This window comes from Gallinula chloropus, assembly GCF_964237585.1.
Source record: "Gallinula chloropus genome assembly, chromosome: 17".
Taxonomy (NCBI): Eukaryota; Metazoa; Chordata; class Aves; order Gruiformes; family Rallidae; genus Gallinula; species Gallinula chloropus.
This window is the reverse complement of record NC_140102.1, coordinates 9740978-9754580: the sequence shown is the minus strand read 5'-3', so window position 1 is coordinate 9754580 and position 13603 is coordinate 9740978. Positions and strand designations below refer to the sequence as shown.

The window sequence follows — 13603 nt, the reverse complement described above, 5'->3', positions numbered from 1 at the left end:
TCAAAGCATGGGGGCGTACAGCATGGGGGCTGGCTGGTGGTACGATTCCCAGGCAGTTTCCCTTCTTAGCCAAAGGAGCAGGTGATTCTTCCCTTCCTTTGTGGGCTTTACACAGTTCTAGTCTTTTACAGCCAAAATAAGAAACAGTTCCCAAAATACAGTGATGAGCCTTTGGCATAACATGGGGATGCACAACTGAGCACAACTGACCCAGAGGCAGAAGTATGAGCAAGTTCAGGTTGTCAACTGATATCCCAGATGAGCTGAGTCAGAATTACAGCACTGAAGACTGTGCAGCGCCTGGTCAGAGCCGAGCTCTCAGGCAGCACAGGGACTTACTCAGTCCACACCATTTCCTTCTGCTCTCAGGCAAGACAGCCAGCTCGACATCCAGCACATCTCTATGAAGCTGCATCACCAACTGCACGTACAGACAGCATGTGCACAACAGTGCCTGTGCTACTTGTAGGGGATTCACAGCCCCAGGAAAACGTCCAGCCTCTGTAACCAGGCAAAGCTGGTTGAGAATGATATAAAATCCCAGAGAGCTCATGTACACACAATGCCTCCTTCGCCCTGTCCAAAACCCACATCTGGATATTGATTTGAGATTTAATTAAAACACCTCAGTTAGTTTCATCTCTTACTCAATTTCCCTCCAATAAACAATCCCAAGCTGTTGCCCAGAGGTAGTTCTGCCTGCTCCATTTTCTGCCTCTCTTTTTCTTTCTCTCCACTTTAACTTACATCATATGTGCAATCAGAGCAGCCAAAATGTGGTTTTCAGAATTTTACATGGATTTTTATATTTACTGAGAGTGGCAGCAAATATAAAGGTTGAAAAGTTTCCTATTAAAAAAGAAGCATTTTTAAAAGAAAACAAAATACTGTGCTTGCACTGTGATTGTGAAAGGCAGATGAAAAACGAAAACTCTAAATTTCAACTAATGTTTCACCTTATTGTGACCCTACATTAACCTGAAAGTATCTGTAGAAGCTACTGATAGAAAATTCATTATCTTGAAGCTGTTTTTTCCGCCTGCTGGAAATGAAATGTTTCATTGGTCTAAACACATTGTTTAAATAATCGTTTCACAGAAGATGTTCAGCCAGACACAATTTTTCGGTGGATTTTTTTTTTAAATGTAGATTTTTTTAATTTTTTACTTGCCATTTTCTGCTCATCAGAAATGCTGGTTCCTGTACAGCGCTGGATCTGTTCCAGCTCACATGTTCCTTGAAAAAAGGTCCACTACATCACACTCTGCTTAACCTGGGAAGAATCTTAAGGGCCTGCTTCAGTTTGGAGTTTCTTGAGTTGTTTTTCTAAGCGGTGCAAAGAACACCCAGTGTCCCCAGAGGACTTGAAAAGTGGGTCATGAGGCAGAGCAAACTGCAGAGATGGAGAAAAATCAAATAATACCAGGTCCAGCCCTCTCCAATCCACTGATCCAAAAGCTGATGCTCTTTGAAAGCCATCTGCCTTGCTGCCCTGCCCCTGCAGGGACATCCAGCACAGAAGGGCAGAGGAGCTGCCCGCTCTGACAGCCTCGGGCAGGGTCCGTTGTACCAGAGCACTGATCCTCCTCTCACAACAGAGAACTTGCAAACTACATGTACGATTTGGCTGGAGAGAGAGCTGCTGCCTGGTGCCCTGAAAAATCACAGCGAGTCCACACAGTTCCACTGCCAAAAGAAAAGGGTCAGAGTGAAAGGTGAGCTCCCTGCCTCCTCAAAAGGCTCGAGCTCACCGGCCACTGATGGACAGAAAGGCTGTTTTCTAGCTACCGTTATTAAACTCTTGAATGAACAAATCAGAGGTCTATTTACCAAGTCTGCCCCCTTGATAGCACTATTTGATCAATTCCAGAATCCTTTTTGATAGGTAATTAAAAAAGCTTTTCCTTAGGTACAGAGTGGAGCGAACCATTAATTACACTTCAGAGCCCTAGAGATGCAATTCCTTTGCTATTGTGAAATGTCTATAGCAAGCAACGAAAACGCTCGCCTCTATAAAAGAGCTGAATAAATGAAAGTAATTTCCTCGAGACCCAGATTCCTCTGCTTTTTATGGCTAAAGACTTGACTTTGCCTCAGCATTAATAAGTCTGTTCTTTAGGGCTGAATTTTCTCAATACAAACATCCATGACCGTAACACAAAGAAATATCTTCTTTGGCTGATAGAGCCAGCGGACTGAATCCATATATTAGTATTATTGTTATCACCGAACTGCCACAATGCACCCGGCATCAAGTTGCACAAAAGAGATCAGTTAAATTAAAGATCCTCACAAAGCAGCGACAATTTCTTGTAAAAGCCAATTTAGCCATTATGGAAGCTCCGGGATCATATTAACTTTTCTCAAAAGTATGCATAATGCATCACAGCAAGTGGTTTTGACAAGTGCATGTGTGCCTATATGTGGACGTGTCCTGCATGTAAAGAAAGCCCAGAAGTTATTTAAGTTGCAAAGTCAAGTGATAGAAAGTTAGAAAATGCCAGATTTACAGGTGTTCAAACTGTTTATTTCAACCCCTTGCGATGCAGCCTGTGCACCAGAAACAACAAGAGAATTGATGTTATCCTAAGAGACGATGCTCACTGTTGAAAGCATCTGGTTAGTTGACACTTCCCAATTTTCCAGGATGCCACCTTGTAAAACAAACAACTTTTCTAAGTTTTAAAGCCTTTCCCCCCACCTTGAAATGAAATTCCCTAAAGGTTTTGACTTTTTCTGCATTCTTCGTCTTTGATAAAGTGAAAAATCTACTGTCATATGGGGCTGTAGTAGGACCTCTGCCTTTGTGCATGGTTGGGAAAAATTGAGTCTAATCCTTTGTTCCTGAAGCCCTGACTTACATTTTATGCTATAGCTGGCAGCCATGAAGGCCGTTACTCCTCCAAAAGGGCAGACGGATGGCTGCTGCCATTTCTGAAGCCTGTCACAGCCATACAGCCATGTCCCAGCTAAACCTGGTCTCTACTCTCAGAACCTCTAACAAATTAAGCCACTTGAAGACAAATGACTCTGCAGGGGTTTAGGTGGCTGACTCCAGGCACTTCTGTTCCAAAGTGCAGGATCTCTATGAAAATCTCAGCCGTGTTGCTCCAGATCTGGTTTGGATTATACGCTCAAACACTGGCCCCTTGGTAAGAAAGGCACACACGCTGCCCCTCAGATTTCACAGCATTCCCATGGGTAAGAGTCAAGTCAATTCTACAGCTACACTTATTGGTAGAGATAACATGTGCTGATACCGTCTCACACACACATATATACATGTACATATATGTAAGGGTCGTTGGCCAACATTGGATTCATCTCCACTACGTACTCAGGTTGATGCAGTCACAACACTCCTTCTGGTTATGGAAGAACATAGAACTATGAGTGTATGATTCTATGAACATAGATAGAAATTTATCTAATAATATTTCACTATTAAATAACATTTTTCCCAGAAAACCACAGAGCAAGTTCTAGTTTAGCAATGTGCTTCCAAAGAAAAAATAACCTGTTCCCTGCAAGAGAAGCTTCTTTTTCTTCCACTGCACAGAGGAAATATACTATATGTTAGTGAGACCTAGAAAGTCCTGTTAATACTGCTGGAAAGAGAGACAGGACATTAAACATCCTATGCTCTCTACAACATATTTTCCACAGTGGTATAGTCCTTGAAAACTTCAGCACACTAGGGAGCAAAGACAGGGCTGCAGCCCCAACATGCCACAACCTGTGTTACTTTTCTCACTCCTCTTGTGGCTTGCTCTTAATTTGAGAAATGTTTCTTAAGCTTGGTATGTGTCTGTATGACAGGGGATGAAAGTAATTCCATAGCAGGCATTATGAATTCCCTTGTAACAAAAATAATCCTGCAAAATTCTTTTGGCATTAGCACATATTTCGTATGTACTAAAAAATTTACCCTAGAATTTAGATAGCGAATAACAGTACTAACCAAACCACTATTTTTGGAGTCATTTTCATGTATTTTAACAGACAAGATATCGACTGCTTTCCACCAAGTGCATGAAGCAAAATCTCAGGTCAGTCCAATACCAGGCTGATTAGCTGAATACTCATCAATCAACCATAATGAATCAGTATTCTGCTTGACGTTGAACTCAACAGCATTTAATTCCCACTACTCAGTCCTTGCACCTTCTCAGAGCACTCAACTCCACTCTACTCTGATGCTTCAAGGCAAAAGCCACCATTAAGACATATAAAATGTTATGGAAAGATCATCAGCACAATTAAAATCAGCCCATCTGATTTAGGTGAAATCCAACAAGAAACAAAGATCACGTTCAAGGTCACACTGAATAAATTCGCAAACTGGTGGGGAGGCTTTGCATTGTTTTATAAAACAAAATTGCAACTTCTCTATATTACACATCCCTTGAAACTAAACATAGCTTGAAATACCAATTCACAGTATGTTTTTGAACTGTTTCCCCAGGGTTGTCTGCTTTCAACACAGAGACAGGGCAAGCATTCAAGCTGTGGGAGGTACAATATCAGAGAAGAAAAAGCTGAGACATATTTATTACACCGTGTTAGGATCAAGCTATAATTTTGTAATTATTGTGTGAATTGTAATCACAAGTTATTTACTGTCATTGCTTCGATTTGGCACACAAACACAATATGCACAAAATCTGTTCTTGTCTCCTGCACTGACTTAGCAGTTCCTATCTTAAAGAAAAAGCTTCTGAGTTTAAAGAAAAAAAGGGAATATCTGCACTGGCAGCAGCAGGTAGGAAAGCAGAACACAATGCAAATGTGTGGGAAAAGCATCTTGAGAGATCAACTACCCACCCAGGCTTGCAGATTTTACTGCAGTGGAAGGACATGGAGGTGACTCCAATTTAGGAGCCTTCATGGTCACGCTGTCTAACTGTACATCTCTTTAGTGCAATATATTTTTTTAATTTGCTGTATGGGGATGAAAATACCTTCTGAAAAGAAATTAAGCTGCTAAATGTTTACTGAACCTATGCTAGCAGATGGAATAGAAGGGCTATTTTACCAGAATAAGACACTGGACAACAATGAGGGGGGTAATTCAAAGAGAAAATGAACAAAATTATTTCTGATCAAATTTATTTTAAACAATCACTAAGCCTCTAATATCACAAGCCCCACATTTGCATACCAAAATCATGTTCACTTTCATAAGTTGTGTCTATACACCGTATACTTCAGTATAAATTCTCCTAGTTGCAATCTTTAACATGTACTGGTCTGTGTAAATATGTAGAGCTGGGCATTTTAAACGGAAGCCAGAATGAGAAGGAAGCATGGAGTAATATTTTGGGAATGTGTATCCAGATAACTGGTTTTATTCATAGACTGGTCACAGGCTTTGTACACAGTCTTGGACATTAATTCCACCTTTCTTCTCAATTTAAAAATGGAGTTCTCCCTTTTTAGAAATGAAAAGTTCTGGGAATGACATGACTATAAATTGCAAGCAGATGGAGAAGGGCTCAGTGATGAGATGGAGAGATGAGACCATTGGGCAGGTTGGCATACAAAGCTGAACAAAACAAGAGTGGTTTTCCCAAAGCTTGTCTGAAAGATCTGGAGGTTTACTTCTCTCCAATATATAATTAGGGCAGAGTACCTAAACCAAAGTCAAGCTCAACTATGGCTATGGTGCACAACTATCCCTGTTAGGTAAGCAGATGTAGTCCCACATGGTGGATAGAAGAGCTTGATAGGGTAGGGAGTGAAGACTGGCTCAGCATTAGAGTGAGAGCTCCCAAGAAAGGCTGCATATGAGGAGATGTGCATTTGAACAGGTCAGAGACAAAAAACGCTGCTGAAGAGGACAGCAAAAATTGCTAATAGAAATGGCAACAAAATGGAGTCAAAGCTCTTCTGATACAAATGGATAAAATTCTTTATATAAGAGCTTCTACCTTCTCCAAACTTCCACTCATTTTTCCTAGCAAACAAAAGGGTTTTCTTGTGACTCGTAAGTATCCAGAGATAAGCGTTTCAATTCCAACATCTAGACCTAACTAGAACCACCTCAAAAGTATCAAAACCCTACAAGGAAGGCACTTCTCCAGTAACTGTGGCAATTACTCATGCAGCAGGGCTGTACAAGATTCCCAAAACGAGAACATCAAAAAGCTTATCTGAATGACTCATCAAAGCTTCCAAGTAAACTGTGGAAGACTATAACCTGAAGTGAAACATCACTGCATTGAAAATGCTCTCACGCTTCTGACAGGCACCGAGCTAGATACAAGCTCTGCAGCCTGTGCTTTTGTATTTCTTAGCAGAGAATTCTCATTTATTATCCACTTGACCTCAGCAGCTAATAACAGGCCAGGTCAAACCTCACTGACAAACATTTGAAAAACTTCACACTGATTTTAAGGGTCTTTGGACCAGACCGGTCCAATATTTGCATAACTACAGACTAATTTTTCCTCAGAATAATTCCACGATGAATTTTTATGACACATCAAGAGAAATGGAGAGATGAAATCACTGTACAGGTCAGAATACTTGCATCAAATGGGATATCAAAGCAATAGATTTTCTTCTTTGCCACTCCTTTTATCTAGGTTTTTCTTTTGTACAGCGAGTGTCTGAGAAAGCAAATGCTGAGTCAATACTTCTGAGATTAGATTAATATGTAACACAGCTAATGAAATTTTCAGTTAAGATGAAGTTTTGTTTTGCTGGATTTTGTTTTTGGCAGCTTGAACTACCTAAAATCCTAATTCAATTCCAATCTACTCACAGAGCATAGCTGTTTTGCTTGGCTAAACTTTTCTCGCCACATAATAAGATACTTTTTTTTATTTAACTTTCAGTTCTGCCTAGGAGCCCCAGTGGGTCTTTTAAAACAGAAGATTATTATTAGAAATTAATTAAGTATTCTTTTCAATTTTTTCTCCTGAGAGTAACTTAGGCATTGCTGCTGATCTCCTCTGCATTAAGACATTACTGATTGTCATTCGTAGGATGACAGTGTGGATGTCTCATCTGGAAGATACATAGCTCCATAAATGTGAAAGATTTGAAAGATATTTAATACAAAATGTAATAAATCAGTGCAAATATTAAACACATAATTGCAATGTCAAACATAGCTCAGGCATGTGAAGACTACAACACTGGAATAAAAATAAACACACATTCCAAAGACAAAAAAACCCTTACTGTAATTACAGACCCCCTGATGGATTACCCTTAGTCTGTGTTTCAGCACGTTTTAAACCTTGGCTAAAGCATTCTAAGAATATCAAATGCAATTAAAGAGAAGGCAGTTGATTGGTCATTGAATTTTTAAGTGACCAGTGTCTAGAAAGCACCCGTTGGCACCGCCCCATAGAAAACGGCTCCCACCTCTGACGGGGGCTCAGCTGGCACTACGGGGCTTTTTCAAAGCGAACCAAACCCAAGGAGCACCAATATCCTGATGCAGTTCTTGATCTGAGGCCTTCACTGTGCATATTAATGCATTACTCACAGAATTAGCTACGCATTTAATATGACATTTCATGCTTGAGATGACAGTTGGTCTTTTTAATTTTCACTAAACTCAGGGGTATATGTATGACTAACTGCTGTCATACTCTAACCAAGAAGGGATGTGAAGAGAAGAATCATGGGCCAATAGAACAACAGTCAATCACTTGCTCTTAATAATAATGCAGAATTCAACTTACTTTTTTGGTCTGTAGTCAGGGATGGACCTGTCCAGTGATATCCTGTCACTGAGCTGTGCATTGTAACCATATTCTTCATACTTGGTCTCTGATTCATGGCTATCATCTCTCAGGGTAGCAGCCATTCCCCCCTGGCCCAAGCCTCCTGGACCTTCAACTAATCCCATGGGCTTTGCCAGACCTAAATGAAAAAGAAAAACATCCCACAATTATTAAGATAAAGGAAATGGATCTCACCTTTTGTATGACAACAGAATGTTTTCAGAGAAACAAGATCTGAACTCTCAGGAAACTCAGCTCTGAAACCTTCATGGCTCTGTTGAAATGACCCTCACTCAGCTTTTCAAACCTGAGTCCATATCAGCACATCCTGCAGTATCTGTGCCTAATTACTCACGAGCAAATTACAAAGAATCCGTTGGCAACTTTCATGATTTCTCCTTTTTTCTGCATAAATCCCTGGAATCAGGAATCTTGTTTCCAAACATTCTGAAATGCCTGGTTATCCATAAGCTACTTAAGAAAAAATTTCCTCATAAGAACTGGAGGCCAGGCCCTTTCCCAGTACAGCCCATTATAGCTCCATACATTTTTTTAAGGAGATATGTTGAATTTCTACCACCTGTAGATCTGCTGGTTTAACTCCATATTAATGCCAGTTCTGGAGTGCTGGAGATGAGGTGTTTGCTCTGTGGCTCTGAGACCACCTGCAGCTCTTTAATGGTTCGGGTTTGGTTCCCATGCTGGGAATACAGCTCTGTGATTGGTCACCAGCTGCTGCTGGGTAGGAAATACAGAGTAAATCTAATTTCACAATGTGAGTCAATAGATGGGTCATTTGGACTCCACTTCCCACCTTGCCCAACCTATTTCCACAGACATGTGCTGAAGCTATTAGGGAGCTGATACCATCTCTCACCTGGGAATCACTCCAGGTCCTTCAGATCTCTGATGAACGAAATCTGTACATTATGTGAGATACTCAGCTCTAGACCACTTATAGGATCAGAAAGTTTAGACACACTTGAGCTAAAACGATTAGCTCCACTTGGCTACTGCAGAGGTACTATCCTGTCAACAAGGCATTTAGAGGTTTCATTCACTGATGAACTCAAAAATACAGGCAAAACAAAACAACATAAAAAAATGCCCATATGATTACATCACCAAGAACCTTTTCCATAGCAACAGGCATTTTGCTTGGTGCTGAATTCTCATAAATAAGCTCCTCAAGTATCCCATGTTTGGCCCCAAAGCTTTCCTTTCCAAAAGGCTCACTATCAACAAGCCGTTATAAGCAAAACGTTTATTTATAATAGTCTTGGGGATACCACTCAGCAACATGCAAATTCCCTCCAAATCATCTACAATGCAGAACAAAACAATTAACAGTTTGAGCTGCTCGAACATTTTTCAAATTAAGAATTTTTCAAGAGGAAAATGTCATTATTTCAACTAAATAATTAAAGAGAAAGACAGAAGGAAACTACCACTTTCTACTAACAAACACACAAGGCAATACAAAGGTTAGATAGGCTTCTCCGAGTCACAATAAGGTCTGGGACAGTTTAGCACTTCATGAAGGAAGGTCTCTTGTACTTCATTGCTACCACTGTCCTCACCAGTTATAGCTCCAGCATCATCTCTGCTTAATTACAGGACAGACCAGAGAGACAGTGGTTCGTCAGTTGTCTGAAAGACTCAAGTTAGCATTTTCTGCTGTGCTGCTCATGAGAAAATCCTGTGCTAAGGTTAAGTGTGACACTACAAATAGTCTGTCTGAACACAGAAAGACTGAGCACCTGCAGTACTTGGGAACTGTGGTACTGAATTTCAGACATTCCCTACAAAAATACATACCTCATACTGCAATCAGTGATCCCAAGTCAGGACAGACTTTGCTTGTACTTGCGCCTTTGATGTCTTCTTCATGTTCCTCATCATCATGCACTGAAATGCTCAACTGTCTCAGTGAATCATGAGTCTTAGCAGGAGTGGGGAGGGCAGGAGAAGAGAAAAAGGACGCCCTACAGAAAATCATTCTTGGCATGGCCAAGCTTTTGAAAAATTCAGACGGCTCCAAGCATTCATGCCTAGTGAGTTGTTGAAAAGAAAGGAAAACAAGAGGCTCACGCAGCCATGGTTTCATTATAGGTGTGTGTAGGAGGTGAACCCCAGGTCCCACTAGCAAGGGAGATCGAATGGAGGCATGAGCAGAACCCCCACAGGCCAGGGACCCATGAGGGAAAGAGTAGAAAGATGAAGCTTCACACCAGTATATTTTCTAGGGTATTGTATTACTGGGACACAGAGAGAAAAGACCAAAGCACAGAACTACTGGAATTTATACTGATGCTTAATCAATAATGAACTTCTTCAAAGTTGTAAATGAAACAAAATAGTAGGAAAAATGAAAGGCATGCTCAAGGCAAGGGAATGTGGTATTGCTAGACAGCTCTCCACTTCAGTCAGACACACTGCCTAACTAGGATCACGGACTACCTTTGAAGACTTATCCCCAGCTTTTGGTAACGCAAAACAGAGCCCTCCCACTGTTTAATGACTACTCTTCCTCCCAGGAAGCTTTGCTGCCTTCCTCCCTCAAACACATTTTCCTTCAGTAAAGTATGGACATAACCCAGAAGACAAGTAGGAAAGTGCTCATGTCCTGTCTCAAACTGTACAAGGGGAATGCCAGAAACCAGTTCAGTTGGAAGGAGTAGAGCCCTAGCAGGATGGCAGAGCACCTATTCCTGCTCATCACCTTTCTGCTAGAAATACAATTAAAAAAAAATAATCACAAGGAGTTACCAGAATAAGCCACTAAATCCTGGAGAATTTGGACCTACATGCAACAGCTCAAAAAGAGTAAGCTAAAGGTTTCCAAAAATCATTATAATTTCAAATACCTATATCTCTTTCATTCACATCTCTTATTATTCTTGAATTCATTAAACTGTCCCCAGGTATGTGCAGAAGCATTTAGAAAGTTTTTGCATACTAGTCTCAGCCATGCTCCTCCTCTGAGCAAAACCAGAGAGGGTAAGAATCTTGTATTCTTAGGCTGACCACAGGGAACCTCTGCTTAGAGATGTGTCTCTGCTGCCCAAACTTCTGATCACCAATGGGAGCTAGCTCATGAGACAAAATTTCCTGCTGACTTCCCTGTGCAATTCAGAAGTTAAAGAATCCAGCAAACTGGACACTTCATACATCCCATGTCCCTGAAAGACTGCAGCATGGAAATTCATTGTTATATCATCAAAGCAAATTGGAGATGACTTGATATGGCATGCTCATTTGACTTCAAGCAACGATTTAATTCCAGTAGTTGAAAACTTTATTATTAATACTGTATGCTCTTGCAGTTCAGAGAACACAATGCTTGCATCTTTATGGCACAAGGAGCAGGGGAATGAAACTTTCAACTCACAGAAAGCAGCAAGCACTTTGCTATTGTACTTCTGGAAGAAGCAGCTAGTTAGCCTTCCAAACCATTCACAGTGACAATTATTTTATAACCCTTTTTCCTAAATCTGATATTCTAGCTCTTCATGGTGCTAATCTGATCTTGTTCTAGGAAAGATTCATCTTGTCTGACTAACTCTCAGAGAGTACTTTGCCCGTGACTATCTAAGTCAAGATCATAACTCGCTCACCCCCAAATCCAGGTATGTGCATTGGTCAGATTTTTGTAAAAAAACAGAAAAGGGATGCCAGTTCAGCAGTATCTTCTCAAAACAAGGTTGATCTTATGAGATGGAATTGAGAGACAGAGGATAGGACACAGCATCTTCAGGTCTGGCTGAGGTAGTGGCTTCTGGTGCTCAAGACACACACTCCAGCACATCCAAGGGATGCCCCACAGTCTTGGGATCATCAAGAACCACCTTCTCATTAGAGGACTTCCAGCATGACAAACACGTGAACAATGCCTGGGAGGACGTGGAGGAACAGAACACTCTACAGCAGTGGTCCCACGGGATGTGTAGGTTGGCAGCAAAAGACAAGGAGTCAGCAAAGAACAAGTTATCTGTGCCTTATAACCTTGGACGTTTTCTGCTTGGCAAAAACCCCAGGCCAGCCCATAGGAGAATTCATTCCTGCAGGTCTCACCGGCTGGAACAAGAGGGAAAGGGATAAGTTTCTGGAAATACTGCTGCTCAGCAGACACACAATTGCTATTGATTTTATTCACTGGGTGTTCGGGTCCTACAGTGATGAGGAGCAGTATAAAAGCTAAAGAAGACAGATGGAGAAGTGCTTCTGGTTTGACTTCCAGCATATATCTGGGTTTTAACCAAGGCAGATCAGATGAGAGATCTTTTCTGTTTTCTTCTTTTAAAGCTTGCTGCAGACTTCCAGATCTTCCTCTTATCTTTGATTTACCTTCCTATGGCTCTCACCAGCACCCATTTCACCCATTTTTCCATGTGAAGCTGTTGTGGGCAGGGTACAGGAGAACTTCTGATGGTGTAACCCTATGGTTCATCTCAGACTGAAAGGTTGAAATCATGCTGCCAGCTCTGAAATGGTGAGGGACAGAGAGGGGAGACAGGGAACAACAGTGGCAATGCCCAGCGAGCTGCTATTTTTAAAGCTGTCTTTTCTTTAAATTTTTAAGTCTAAAAAGATCTACAGCCCATACACTGGGATCAGTCATAGCCAGTTCAACACTGCAGATGACAATGAGGTCACAAATAATTAGTGTCTGTCATTCATTTCAAATTTATCACTCTCACTGCAGAGATTTCTGTGTAAGACAGAAATTGCTGGGAGAATGGAAAGCAGAATTAACCGGTCTTAGTTTCTTAACCAGATTAATTACTCCACAGGATGCATAATTTTCTAGGAAGAAGAGAACTTCTATTTTTCACCATAAACCCTGTCACAATGGCAAAATTACTGAAGAGATTGATGTGAGAAACTGTGGCAAAGTGAGCTTGTGCTACATTTGAGATTATTTTAGTGTCTTTTTTTTTTTCTTTATTTGCAACACAATCACAGGCAGCTGTAAATCAGGTTCAGCCAAGGTTCACCAACATAATTAACCTTTTGCCAATTCAAAATAAAAATAAGCAGTTGAAAATAATTATACACCCACATTCACAATAGCACAGGCCTGTTCCTAGCCTTTTCCCAGCCTTCCTGCCTCTACTGGCAAGGTCACCCTGCTCCACTTCAGCAGCTGTGCTCTGCTCCCACACCTCACCCTCCTTTTGCCAAAATCCTGTGGAACCAGGGGTGCTGGGCACAGCCACTGGTCCATGTCCATCACCAACACCACCATGTTCACTAAGCACTGACAGCACTGCTGCGTTAGTGCTGAAATGTCCTTGCTGTCCTCTGCCAGGCTTCAGCTGAGCAGGGCTCCAAAGCCAAACTTTTGAGCTTTGCCTGTACTTATACCATCCATGCCCTCAAATAACTACACATAACTACTGTGGTTCCTAGCACCTTAAAAGGAGGGAATAAAACATTGCCTTCTAAAAACCCTGGCAGCTTTACCTGAAACTCCTGCAACAATTCTCTTTTAAATGGGAAACATAAAACTCATCAGCAAAAGAGTCGTTTCCTTCCTTTCCCAATTCTGATCTCTGTGCTGAAAACATCCCTGCATGCCTTGTAAGGCAGTAAAAACCTTTAGATCCTAGTTTAGCCAAGGGAAAAAAGAAAAAAAAATAATACTAATTCAGGGGCAACAGTGACTCTACACAGATTGACAAAGCTGACTTTTAGCACTGCCAGTTGTGCCTTTTGAATGAGAAGAAAAACATTCACAGACTCTAGAACAGGTTTAATAACACAGCTAAAACATTCAGCTTACAACATTTTCTTAAGCTTTTTTCTAACCAAAACCACCCGTCTGGAAGCAGATATGAAATAGTTGCACCTAATGAATCAGC

The 13603-nt window shown here is 41.1% G+C and overlaps 1 protein-coding gene across 1 annotated transcript in view; it reads right to left on the bottom strand.

Annotated features, from left to right (window-relative positions):
- The window catches only part of GALNT9 (polypeptide N-acetylgalactosaminyltransferase 9), a gene marked incomplete at its 3' end in the record, with an annotated part of 149382 nt that overhangs the window by 112691 nt on the left and 23088 nt on the right, over positions 1 to 13603 (bottom strand). The window contains exon 2 of the mRNA XM_084271881.1: positions 7698 to 7878. Coding sequence (XP_084128007.1) covers positions 7698 to 7878 — 181 coding nt within the window. The remainder of the gene's footprint in view (positions 1 to 7697; positions 7879 to 13603) is intronic.